Genomic DNA, 13,657 nt, shown 5'->3' with positions numbered 1-13,657 from the left:
CCAATACCTGCAATCCCCTCCACGGTCCTTTCATACCTTGCCATTAGGCTAGAGAACACATGGCCCACTGGAGATTATTGGACTCCAACTCCCATTAGCCTTGGACAGTGTTGCCAATAGCCAGGGATGATGGGAGTTGAAGTTCAGCATCATCTTGGAGTGCCACAAGTTCCCCACCCATCCTATAAAGTAAGCCCTGGATGAACCCAATACAGTGGTACCTCTAGTTACGAGCTTACTTCGTTCTGGAGGTCCGTTTTTAACCTGAAACTGTTCTTAACTAGAGGCGTGCTTTCGCTAATGGGGCCTCTTGCTGCTGCCGCTGCGCCGCCAGCACACAATTTCTGTTCTCATCCTGGGGCAAAGTTCTCAACTTGAGGTAACTCTTCCAGGTTAGTGGAGTTTGTATCCTGAAGCATTTGTAACTCGAGGTATCACTGTATGAGGCTCCCCCTGCTTGTTGCATACATACCTGCCAACTGCAAGATGTTTAGCAATGCCCTCCTGTATTTTCCCCAATTTGAGATCTAGTGATAAGATCTATGTACCCCGTTGTTCTTTTGCGCTTTATTTTGCAATGCCAAAATTGGCTTCTGAGTGGCTTGCAAGTTTAAAAACCAATAACACAAGCATTGAAGTATAAAAATCCACATTAACATATCCAATAAAACAATTTTACCAAAACATTAAAAGGTAAGCATCCATAATTAAAACATAAAAGGACGGTCATCCATGATCATAACATGATTAGCATCCATGATTAGGTAAAGGCAAAGGGACCCCTGACCATTAGGTCCAGTCGCGGACAACTCTGGGGTTGCAGCACTCATCTCGTTTTATTGGCCGAGGGAGCTGGCGTACAGCTTCCGGGTCATGTGGCCAGCATGACTAAGCCGCTTCTGGTGAACCAGAGCAGTGCACGGAACGCCGTTTACCTTCCCGCCGGAGCGGTACCTACCTGTTCTAAGGTATTCCTTTCCCCTCTCAAACATCTGTCACTGTCAGAAAGTTCTTCCTAATGCAGAGGTTTCCAAACTGTGTGTCGCACATGTAGGTGTGTCAGCTGCAGTGTCCAGGTGTGTCGTGTGAACGCTCCCTGCAATCCTCCTGAGGCTGGAAAGGAGTTAATTGAACCTCGTTTGCTAGTAAAAACTGAATTAAAGGTAAAGGTACCCCTGCCCGTACGAGCCAGTCTTGCCAGACTCTAGGGTTGTGTGCTCATCTCACTCTATAGGCCGGGAGCCAGCGCTGTCCGCTGTCCGCAGACACTTCCGGGTCACGTGGCCAGCGTGACAAGCTGCATCTGGCGAGCCAGCGCAGCACACGGAAAGCCGTTTACCTTCCCGCTGGTAAGCGGTCCCTATTTATCTACTTGCACCCGGAGGTGCTTTTGAACTGCTAGGTTGGCAGGCGCTGGGACCGAACGACGGGAGCGCACCCCGCCACGGGGATTCGAACCGCCGACCATGCGATCGGCAAGTCCTAGGCGCTGAGGTTTTACCCACAGCGCCACCCGCGTCCCAAAAACTGAATTACTGTGTTGTAAAATGATGCATGTCTAAAAAGCATGTCACCAACATGAAAAGTTTTGAAAGCTCTAGCCTAATGTATAGTCTCATTCCGAGGATCACTGGCCAAGCCCTCCAGGTACACCAAACACTTTGATGAAGACTGTAGTCCAGTTGCTATATGCTAGGGTTGCCATATGTCTAGAATTTCCAGGACATAGCCGGAATACTGCAGTTGGAAGCAGTGTCTGGGCAGAAATGTCCATGAAAATCTTGACGTGTGGCGATTTCCCCCAAAAACCTCAACAGGTTTGGCCAAAAAAATTAAAAATATATGGCAACCCTACTATATGCTGTATTCATTCACTCCAAAGTAGTCTGCACCACACCACTTGAAAAAGGCTAGGGAATGCTATAATGTTGTTGTTTAGTCGTTTAGTCGTGTCCGACTCTTCGTGACCCCATGGACCAGAGCACGCTAGGCACTCCTGTCTTCCACTGCCTCCCGCAGTTTGGTCAGATTCATGTTTGTAGCTTCGAGAACACTGTCCAACCATCTCGTCCTCTGTCGTCCCCTTCTTCTTCTTGTGCCCTCCATCTTTCCCAACATCAGGGTCTTTTCCAGGGAGTCTTCTCTTCTCATGAGGTGGTCAAGTATTGGAGCCTCAGCTTCACGATCTGTCCTTCCAGTGAGCACTCAGGGCTGATTTCCTTAAGAATGGACATGTTTTATCTTCTTGCAGTCCATGGGACTCTCAAGAGTCTCCTCCAGCACCATAATTCAAAAGCATCAATTCTTCGGCGATCAGCCTTCTTTATGGTCCAGCTCTCACTTCCATACATCACTACTGGGAAAACCATGGCTGGGAAAACCAATGCTATAATAGACATATATAATTGTCCTCTAATATGTCAACTTGTTTTAAATAAACCTCAACACAGAAGACCAGCCCAGGGCATTTTGGGGCTGGAGGCAAAGGAAAAGATGGCCTCCCATACACTGTTCCAACTGGGCATGGGGCGGGGGGGGGGCTTCCAAAGTTGATGGGCATTGCTATTAAAATGGTGTACATGTGCCGCATCTTGTGATCAGTTATGTAGGGCAGGGCTTACTCACCCCCACCCCAATATTTTATTCAAGTTGGCACTTCTGCAGGAAGGTACTTGAATGGTCCTTCGTAACAGGTTGTGGGGCTGAACCTGAGGGCAGCAGACTGGCTGTGTGGCCTAAATAGCTCTGTCCTCCAACAGAGGTGAATACCCCAGGAGCAGCTTTCAGGAGCAGCCAAGGCTACCAACTCTGATCACCACACTCCTTGATATTTGATGTCTGAGACAGCTAGCTCAACCTGCCTAATGGTTTTCACCTGCCAATGGAAGGACGTCAACCATGTCTTGGGAGGCAGCAGCTTCACCCTGCCTAATGGTGCATAGGCACATAGGAAACTGTTTTGCTGGTCTATTTGCCATTAAATTGGTCTATTTGCCATTTAGCTGCCTCACCAGCTTGCTGGTTCTCGGATCCTTATAACTTAGAGGTGCTCTGGCCTGAGCTGTGGTCCTTTTTCACAGGGCCATTTCATTACTAAGTGAAATGATTCTAGCCTGAATGCCTGTTGCTAAAAGTGGCTTGGGATAGGAGGCAAGACTGTATGTGAAAAAAGAATCATATATATATATGCTATTAAATCAATGAAACTCCATTCATCATAGGTGATGAATTCTGACTTTGTGAATTTTGAATAGGCAGTTGCGACTCCATTGAGTTACTGCAGAGATTGGTTATGAAGAGTGTTTATGAATTGCTTTTACAGTTCTTTCTCACACAAAAAGTAGTTTTATGACAGCTTATGGCAAGAATTGATGCTGGATTCATGCAGCATGATTAGACCTTAAAATATTTTCACTGGGATTTGTTCACTAACAGTATATAATGAACCTTAATGTAATGAATTAGAAGGCTGTGTGGAGAAATTCTGCAGAAGTCTTATTCTCTCTCCCCTCCAATCTCCCCCGGCTTTTAAACTTGCAGTTTCTATTTTAAAGCAGCAAATCTCAGGTCGGCATTTTACAACCAAGGCCCCAGCCCCCAGATGCTCTCACACCATAAAAAGCTGTGCAAGTGTTGCTGGGCAGGAGAATCTCTCGTGCTGAATAAATGGATGTCAAGTCAACTTTGACAGAGGAGTGGGGAAGGAGCAGAGAACAGTGGTTCTGCCCCTCAAGCACGTGATTAGACCTCTCAAAGCTAGATTTGATCACACACAATTTTGCTTCTATGGCCACAATCCGGGGATCCATTCATGGAAATCTCAGTCTCACTACGAATACAAAAGAAAGTTCTTCACACAGTGCATAGCTAAAATTGGATAGCTTTAAAAGATTAGAGAAATTCAAGGAAAATAAGGCTGCTCTGGTCCATGGGGTCACGAAGAGTCGGACATGACTAAACAACAAGAAGGCTATCAAAAACTACTAGCCATGTGCGCTACATTCCATCACCAGGGTTGGAGCTGCTGGAAATCACAAGTCAGTAAGATTAGCTCACTGATGGCATTTTCCTCTTATTCTCGCTATTATCTACTGGGTAAGAGCCCATTAATTTAACGTGCAGTTTTGGAAAGAGCAGTAAGGCAACCTTGATCACTCAGCTTCTAGTTCTGCACTTCCACACTACTAATGCTCAAGTGCAATGAAGACAGTTATCTAGAGTGCTGTTGTTTTTAAAGTACAGTGGTGCCTCGCAAGACGAAAAGAATCCGTTCTGCGAGTCTCTTCGTCTTGCGGTTTTTTCGTCTTGCGAAGCAAGCCCATTAGCGGCTTAGCGGATTAGCGCTATTAGCAGCTTAGCGGGCTTAGCGGATCAGCTGATAAGCGGTTTAGCGGATCAGCTGTTAAGCGGCTTAGCGGATCAGCTGTTAAGCGGCTTAGCGGATCAGCTGATAAGCGGCTTAGCGGCTTGGGAAAAAGGGGGGGGGGAAACCCTGCAGGAACTCGCAAGACATTTTCGTCTTGCGAAGCAAGCCCATAGGAAATTCGTCTTGCGAAGCACCTCCAAAACGGAAAACCCTTTCGTCTAGTGGGTTTTCCGTCTTGCGAGGCATTCGTCTTGCGGGGCACCACTGTATATGACTCCATAAGATCTGAGTATCAAGTTACGATTCCAAATACATTTTGTGAATATTTGAAAATAGATATCCCCCCTCCCAAACTGGTTTGAAACCAAGAAATGCAGTCACTTATATGATATCCTAGTCACTGTTGTGAGTTTTCATACATTTACAACTCCCCCCCCCCCGAAATTGTAGTGAAAGGACCAACCTCACCCCATTCAGCCATGCTTAGGAAATAACTGGATGGCCTCAGTACAGTCATTAGCTGTCAGTCTAACCAATCTCTCAAGTGTATTGTGCAGATAAAATGGAGGAGGCAGAGAATTATGTACACTGCCCCAGGCTATTTGAAGGGCAAGGTAAAACGTGATCAATATTCATGTTAATACTAAGACTTCTACATTTACATGCATTACATAAGGCTTTAAGGAAAACAGTAAACACAAAAATGAACAGACCATAACTTTATTGGAGATATATTCAGCTACAATTATTACAAAAAAATCTATTAAAGGTAATTGTGATCCATAAGGTGCAGACTGCAAATTTCTGCAGCATGATTACAGTATGAATGAATTACATTTTATGTCCCTTAGACAGCTGCAGCATGTGATGGGAAATATTTTATTGTCCATCAAATTATGTTATTCATTCTACTTGATTTTAACCATCTTTACAGTCAAACTATTTACAATAAAAAAGCCTGCAATTTTCAATGCTTGTTCAACTTCTGTTTCTCTAGATAACTTGCTGCTGTAGTAAAACTGAGTGCATCAATCATATCAATTTAAACAGTCTGTGGTTATCCAAATTAAACATATGCAAGTGGGGAAGCTATAAAAGGACTTAGGAAATAAAACTGAGAGATTAATGTTGAGTTACTCTTGCATGAAGTTGCAATTAACAGTTTTGGGCTGGATCAAAACTAAGATAGTTGAACTTAAGTTCCACTGAAAGCAATGGATCAAGCTAGTCGTAAGTCCCACTGATATCTATAGGAACTAAGTTCAACTCGCTTAGTCTAGATCCAACCCTTTGTATTCTACCTGACTTTATGGATATCTGTTATCAGACTTCTGCTGGTGAAAATGTAGGTTTCAGTTACATTTCATGGTTGTAAAGTCTTAAGGATTTAAAGACACAGTCTTATAAATATTAACACATCTTCGCTTCACTGAAAGTGAAAATATTTGCCATTAATAGTGTAACGTTGCTCTAGGTTCAGTCTCTTTAATTACTCACACACAACTAATTCCATTACATTCAATGAGGAAGGTAGAACAGCGCATGGCTCAAATATTGTCAAATAACTTTTTTTTTTCCGTTAGAAAAGGCTGTGACTTTGGGGAATGCCAGTTTATGCCACTTGCAGATGTAGTCTTACCCCTTACAGGACTTCTCACAGTTCAATCTGGTTAAAAATTCTGCACTTGACCAGATGATACCTACAGATAGATCCCTTTGTATTCAAAACGAAGGAGAAATCTTATTGACTGTTATGTATGCATGCTCAGTGAATTTACAGCAAGGCAGGGCAAGGGAAGGGGGCTGGAAAGAGTCCATTTTAAATGTTAACCGTTTCACAAGACAGTAAAAGGATGGCAAAAAAAGACACTGCTGGGACCCCAGGAGTCCCTGGGCAGTGTTCTGCTTGTGCAGTGTGGATCTCACGCCTCCTTTTTGCAGCCCTTTGCATCCACTGAAAAGATAGGGGAGGGACAGGGACTGGTGGCCAGCCAAATGTTCCTGAACTACAACTCCAATCAGCCCCAGCCTGCATGACCAATGGTCAAAGATAATGGGAATTGTAACCCAGCAACATCCAAAGGTCATAGATTCCCCATGTCTGGGTTAGTGGATCTCCAGAAGGAAATAGGATGAGGTGTGGGTAGCTGCATCTGGGAGAGAAGACTCATTGGAAATTGGAGAATACCCCTCCCTTCCCACTTGCAGAAGCACCTTCCAGTCATGCAAGGGGCTCTCTGGATCCTAGACCAAAGTCTTTCTTCCTTAAAATATAGAAAAAGTTACAGACAAAAAACCAACAAACAGCCTATTTCAGTTGTGCAATTTAAGTGACACATTGCAGGTATTCTAATCATCTTTTTTCAAATTCAGTAAATCAAAGCAGCAGCAAGGCCCAAACCACATTAATTCCTCTAATTAAGTATCTTTCTCCTTGAAATGAGGTAAAGCACGGTACCAAGTGCAATGCTTATTTGTGCTACATGAACAGAACAGCACAAAACAAAGCCATAACAAAAATAAAAATGCAGCATAGTTAGGAGGACTGTTTTAAGTATACAGTGTAACAGAACACACAAACACACACACAAATCCAAAATTAGGTTCATGCCAATTAACCCCTCTGCTGTCTACATGAGGAGTCTGTGTGATACATTGTGAAGACAGGCTTGCAACAGTCCATTTCCTCTCATGCTTGTAGCATGTCAAGGGATTTTGATCCCAACCTTCAAAGGGTGAGATTTAGGTCTAAATAGCATACATTTTCCAATACTCCAACTGTACTAAAAAGGGGACGTGGGTAATGCAGTTGCACAGCATGGAAACTAGTGTGTTTTTGCATTCTAACAGCATTATGTAATATTTGAATTAAATCATACAGCAAAAAGGTTGTTGCATTAAACACGCACACACACAAACAGCAGCAGGACCTACATTTACCATTGGCCCCTACTCAATATTTTCAGTTTCAGTTCATTAGCTTTCTTCAACAGGGAGGCATTGAATACTTCTGATTAGAGAGTGTAATTATTCCTATTGCCATCAGGCTACACTCTTAACCTTTGAAATTATCCAAGTATGAAACATTTATGTGAAGCATTTACTATCTTTCAGTCTCATGAGATTGGTTTTGATTTTACATATGGCATTTCACAAAAAGAAAAGAAAAACCAAAGCTTATATATTTGATTGGGATAATACATGCCCTTTTTTTGAATTACAGAAACTTGCGAGCTTTTAAATGCTGATCTGGGCATCAGCAAAGAAAACTATCAACATTAGTAGCTATTATTTACTAGAGCTGCAAAATCCTTGCTGTGGGCTGCAATTGTAGATTTAACAGTGTTTATTCATAAACTACCTATGCATGAATAGAATTTAGATGGTAATCCTCAATCCACTTACCACTGAAAAGTCTTGTTAAACTCTGTTTGTAAGAATACTTTTACAGCACCTCAGATTAGTGGTTTGAGGACTACAGCTTTACCTAAACGTTGTAACAAATGTCACAATACAAAGCTAAATTTCGGGAATACTATGCATGTAATGGGCATTTTCACAGACATTTTCACAGCAGCTGCTCATACTGAAGCTGAAAAGGGCCCACTGGAATCAGCTGGAATCACCTGAAGGGTGTTTCTCTGTGCCATCCTGGACCCAGGTAGGTTAGTGCTGCCTAGAAGTCAAAGGCAGGAATATCAATAGGTTCACGGGAAGTTTTAACCTCTGTGTTCCTGTGAGCAGTCTCCAGGTACAGTTTTGCCAAGCTAAGAAGAAGAGACAGACAGAATACCACGCATACCACGTGCAGACAGGTTGAACTCAGTTAAACATCTCTGCGTGTGCATATAATCACTCCCCAAAAGTTTGATCTGTAGGCAGCCATTCATGGAAAAAGTAAGATGTGGCCCTGGGTGCCAGGAGGACAAACACCCTTCAGGTGAGCTTAACAGACCCCTCTCCTGTACTGGCATACTGGACCCAGATGGGATGTTTGAAAGCTGACCAATATCAATAGGGTTATTGGTGGCTGCCTAGGGTGGAGGAAGCACACTTTGTAAGACTCATCTTCCAAAGGCCACTTCAGCTGAAGCAAACAGGTCTACCTTATAACAACAAATGACCCTGTAGCTCCCTGGCATACCTCCTAAAGAGGTGTGTTGGTTGAAAAATGCTGCTGGAGCGAGCGGTAAATTTGTTGTGGTGGGCAACTTTAGGAAGTCACAAGCCAGGGAAATGCCAGCCTTAATCTGCTTTGCCCGGGTTGAGGGCAGAAAAGATAACAACAAGGAATCTTTTTATGTTTGAGTCCTAGAGATGTAGCGCTTTAAGGCATCTTAGGGAGTGCCACACTTTCTCAGTGGGGTGGAGTGGGGAGCTGCAGAAAGTAGGCAGAATGACCTCTTGGTATCAGTGGAAGGTCAAGTTGGCTTTTAGGATGAAGAAGGGATCCACGTGTCTGGGAAGGTGCACAAATGTTTGGCCAATGAAGCCACTAGTCTTGTCAGTACAGAGACTTGAGTGTCTTGCAAGGCTCCAGAAAATACTTGAATGCCCAACATTTGGACACAGTGGACCTGCTTCCCATAACTTTGCCCAACACTGCTTTTGATTCATTCATACGGAGACTTGAGTGCAAATCAGAGTAGTCATGACATACAAAGGCAGGCCGCAGTGGCACAAGCAGAGCAGGCCCAGGCCCTGGCTGTTGTGCAACAGGTGCTGCAGTAGGCTGCTGCTGAATAGGTTAAGTTGGGGGAAAAGAAATTTGCAATTTCTGCTAACAAAAATTGCATGTCGTTAGTTAATTGTAGCTGCATGAATAGGGAAAATTATTTGATTCTCAACAGCTAGGGAGTTTAATCAGAGAGGGAAAACCTGGGAAAATCAACAGTGGGAGGGGTAGAATCCATTGCAGAAGATATTTTTTTTCGGAATAAAAATGATTTTAACAACAACCAAACCTCTCACACACAGAGACAACACAAATTGTAAGAGAAAAATAAAGCTATCTGAGGTAGCCATGGTGAGCTAAAAAGCAGGAGGATGCTGAACTCTGACTAGGACTTGGGTAGATGGGGAAATCCCCCATGGAACACAAAAAGCAATCAGTGAAAAATACAAACAGATCAAAGCATGCAAGAAGAAAGGAAATTAGAAGGATCCTGGCCAAGTACACAGTACAAAAAGAGCAAGTAAAGAAATAAGCAGGTGAAAGTAGAAAATGCGAGCCTGAAGCAGAGGAGAAATCAGAAACCTTCCTAAAGCTGCTGCTCTCGAGGAACGTATTTGAAGACCGATTCCAGGAACAGTTAAAACATCCTGTGACTCTAATGACATTCCCGTCTTCGAGCTCTAGGCAGCACTAACCTACCTGGATCCAGTGTGCCAGCATGGAAGAACGGTCATTTTCCAAACTGAAAATGAGGCTTGCTTCCTCATCCAGGGGGGTGGGGGGTAGGGGTGGGGTGTCTGCAGCAAAAAACAAAGAAACTTTTGAGCCATGTGTGTAGTTCATCCCTGCACATGAGCTTGTCTTTTAATCCTTCCATGACATTTTACTTGCTCACTGTGACTGAAGTCACACAAAAATATTTCATTTCACTGTCATCGTTGGAAAGATTTGTTAAACTAAATTCTGTATTTCAGAAAAAGTTGAATGTCTTCTGCCACTAAGGTATGATCCTTCTCTTTTAGAAAGGTAAGCCAGATGTTTTCCCCTCTAAATTTTGAATGCACATGTGTGAGGAAGGGGGCTGTCTTTAACACAGAACACAGTATTATCTGTAATTTAACACATAAAACAGCATCAAGAGCAGACCACTGTGCTGGAAAACATTAAAAAAAACTTGCTCAGCTCTCTCAAACTTCAAGCATAATTAATGGGGTACAATTGCAGCAAACCTCTATTGATATTGGTGGGAGTGCAAGACGACCCACAGCTTTTTAAACAAGGTAAAATTAAGAGGTATTATAGTTACAGTGCAAAAATTAAAATTTCAAGCATAATACATACACATAGCACCAAAAACAAACAAAAATGCATGCAAAAGGGAAAAAAGACACAAAAAGAACAAAGAAGAACTGAGGTATTTAAGTGAAGGGTGCCTACAAATATCTAAAGAAACTTAGGCATAGCCTTAAAAGTATGCTTTCATATCAACTGAAACAACAATAATGAGCTAGTTATTCTAAGGTAAAGGACCTAAATCACAGATGTATCAAAAGTATGGCAATTTCTCTCACACAACAACTTCCATGGCATTTAACAGCACAGCTTTGGTAGGTGAAATATGCATGCAATTCTGAAAAGTACAGTAAGAAATTTACGTGGAAATCGCTCTTAAAGGTGTAAAGGTGCTCCGTTTGTTAAATATGTATCCAATATAAAATCTGCAGCATATTTTAGGTGCGATATGTCAAAAATTCTTTTTAAAGCAACAGTTTGCACTGTGCAGTTAGCTATTATTACAAAGTTCCAATACTGGAAGCAATGCCTGCAATCCACCAAGAAAATCTCTTGCACAAGTCCCTTGAAGGGAAAGGAGGTTCCACAAGAGTGATGGACTGTGCTCAGTCTCGGTTTCTGTAACAATGGAAATCAGCGAGAGACTTTTCTGTTTGCAATAACAAATAAGATCTGTACTAACCATTTCCTCTGAATTGTTAAAAAATAACCTCACTACATATATATGAATACAATTTCTATTACAGTCCTGTAATAAGTTAGGTCACAGCTAAACTAACATGTTGTACTGTAAATATGGAGCTTCATCATTGTAAAATGCGTTCTAAAAATGAAGGGAATGTAATACAGATTGCTCCAAGGAGTTCAGAAATGAAAGGTTGCATTAGTGAGGGCTTATGTACTTTTAAGGCAAGAACCTTTTGATGCAAGACTATGCAGCATCAGTTTTAAAATCTATCTGATGCCAGACATTTCAATTTAAACCTGTCCCTAACAAACAAGTGCAATAATGATTGGGAATGCCATCTTAATGCAAAGATGGCATGGAAAGAACAAGGACAATACTGGCACACTTAATCCTTACACCAAATCATCCGGTGCAGTTTATAAACTGCTTCGTGACTGGCACTAGTGCACAGATTTGAGGAATTTCAAGATTACTATATATATATACATATATATATAAATCTAGTAACTGCAATAGGCATAAGCTCCCTGGCCTTTAAACACTAAGCAAAGCTGTACTGACAAAGTAAACCAAAGATACCTGACAACAATTATTTTGAACACTTGCTAAATGTCATCATTAAAGCACTCTTGTGATTAAACAAAGCAGAAGTGAGGAAAGAAGACAAGATTGTGTTTGCGCAAAAAAACCCTATAACTACATTTCGTTCCAAAATTATGTGTACATGTTAAATGTTGTTAGCTATTTGTTATCAAACTTTAAATGCTGTCTTCAGTTTGTTCCTCTCAACATATATCTTTTAAATTTCTCTATTGAGTGTGTGGTTGTTGTTGTTTTTAAGAGGTGTCTCAGCTATTTGGAACCTGAGGTTGATTTGCTTTGAGGCTTCGTAGAGCTCTTCTTGCTGCAGCAGATTTGGCGATCCGATAGCTTCTTCCAACACCTTTGAACTTTCCCTTTCCTACAACTTCCACAGTTACTCTGACCTTTCCATCGTAGGTTCTTTCCGCAGGACTGCGTGAGTGGAGGGGGAAGCAGGAAAAACGGAAATAAACACATATGCCAATTAAAACAAAGATACTCAAAGTGGAATCAATTCCGGAAGAATAACCATGTTAATCTGAAACAGTGTACGGTCCCGTGAAACACAATTTATTGCAACATGAGCTTTTGTAGAAGCAACAGCCTGCTGCAGGGATGCATGAAGTATAAAGACATTGTGTACATATACAGACATGCATCCAGTGGGAGGAAACAAAAGCCCTTCACTTACTTCAAATGGGAGCAAAAGTGTAGTTGGAAGTTCGTTACTGTTTTTCCTCAGTTTTGAGATTTATTTTCCAGAAGAGTATGTCATTAAAATGATTACAAGGACACTGGGTGGCATCCAACTAAGCGGTTCTACTAGCAGACGCACTTCTAACTGTGCAGCAGAACATCCCCCTCCTTCTCCCCTCCGGTCCCTAAATCTGCTCCAAAGTACTGGAGGAAACCCTAGAACATATTAAAGGGGTGTACAGCAAGAGGAGGAGATCCACTGTTGGGGGGGGGGGGAAGCTTGTGCCAGCAGAGCTGTTTAGCTAGACACCACATATTACTATTACCGTATTTTTCGCTCCATTGGACGCACCGGACCATAGGACGCACCAGACCATAGGAGGGGGAGAACAGGGGAAAAAATTTTTTCTTGTTCTTCCCCTCTAAAACAAGGTGCGTTCAAGGTACATTCACCAGAGCTTGTGGGGCTGGCGGTGGTGGGAAGCGCTGCTTTCCCCCACCGCCAGCCTCAAAGATCTCTGAAGCCTTTGGAGCGCAGCGCCCCGCTGCCCTGGAGAGGTTTGCGCGCAGCCGTCCCCAAGCTAGAGCAGTGAGACGGAGCCCTCCGTCTGGCTGTTCTGGCTTGGGAACAGCCTTGCTAGCTTCTGCAGGACAGCGGGGTGAAGGCACCCTGCTGCCCTGGAGAGGTTTGCGCGCAGCCGTCCCCAAGCTAGAGCAGCGAGACGGAGCCCTCCGTCTCGCTGTTCTGGCTTGGGAACAGCCTTGCTAGCCTCTGCAGGACAGCGGGGTGCCTTCACCCCGCTGCCCTGCAGAGGTTTGCGCGCAGCCGTCCCCAAGCTAGAGCAGCGAGACGGAGCCCTCCGTCTCGCTGTTCTGGCTTGGGAACAGCCTTGCTAGCCTCTGCAGGACAGCGGGGTGAAGGCACCCGCTGCCCTGGAGAGGTTTGCGGGCAGCCGTCCCCAAGCTAGAGCAGCGAGACGGAGCCCTCCGTCTCGCTGTTCTGGCTTGGGAACAGCCTTGCTAGCCTCTGCAGGACAGCGGGGTGAAGGCACCCGCTGCCCTGGAGAGGTTTGCGCGCAGCCGTCCCCAAGCTAGAGCAGCGAGACGGAGCCCTCCGTCTCGCTTTTCTGGCTTGGGAACAGCCTTGCTAGCTTCTGCAGGACAGCGGGGTGAAGGCACCCCGCTGCCCTGGAGAGGTTTGCGCGCAGCCGTCCCCAAGCTAGAGCAGCGAGACGGAGCCCTCCGTCTTGCTTTTCTGGCTTGGGAACAGCCTTGCTAGCTTCTGCAGGACAGCGGGGTGAAGGCACCCCGCTGCCCTGGAGAGGTTTGCGCGCAGCCGTCCCCAAGCTAGAGCAGC

General features: G+C 43.9%; 1 protein-coding gene across 1 annotated transcript in view; it reads right to left on the bottom strand.

The window, feature by feature from the left end:
* Positions 1-5,070: 5,070 nt before the first annotated feature.
* Positions 5,071-13,657, bottom strand: part of DICER1 (dicer 1, ribonuclease III) — a 56,077-nt gene continuing 47,490 nt past the window's right edge. Inside the window, exon 29 of the mRNA XM_028716841.2 lies at positions 5,071-12,036. Coding sequence (XP_028572674.2) covers positions 11,871-12,036 — 166 coding nt within the window. The 3' untranslated portion in view covers positions 5,071-11,870. The remainder of the gene's footprint in view (positions 12,037-13,657) is intronic.

The sequence above is a fragment of the Podarcis muralis genome, chromosome 1, assembly GCF_964188315.1.
Source record: "Podarcis muralis chromosome 1, rPodMur119.hap1.1, whole genome shotgun sequence".
In the NCBI taxonomy this organism is placed as follows: Eukaryota; Metazoa; Chordata; class Lepidosauria; order Squamata; family Lacertidae; genus Podarcis; species Podarcis muralis.
This window is presented reverse-complemented; position numbering and strand designations above follow the sequence as displayed.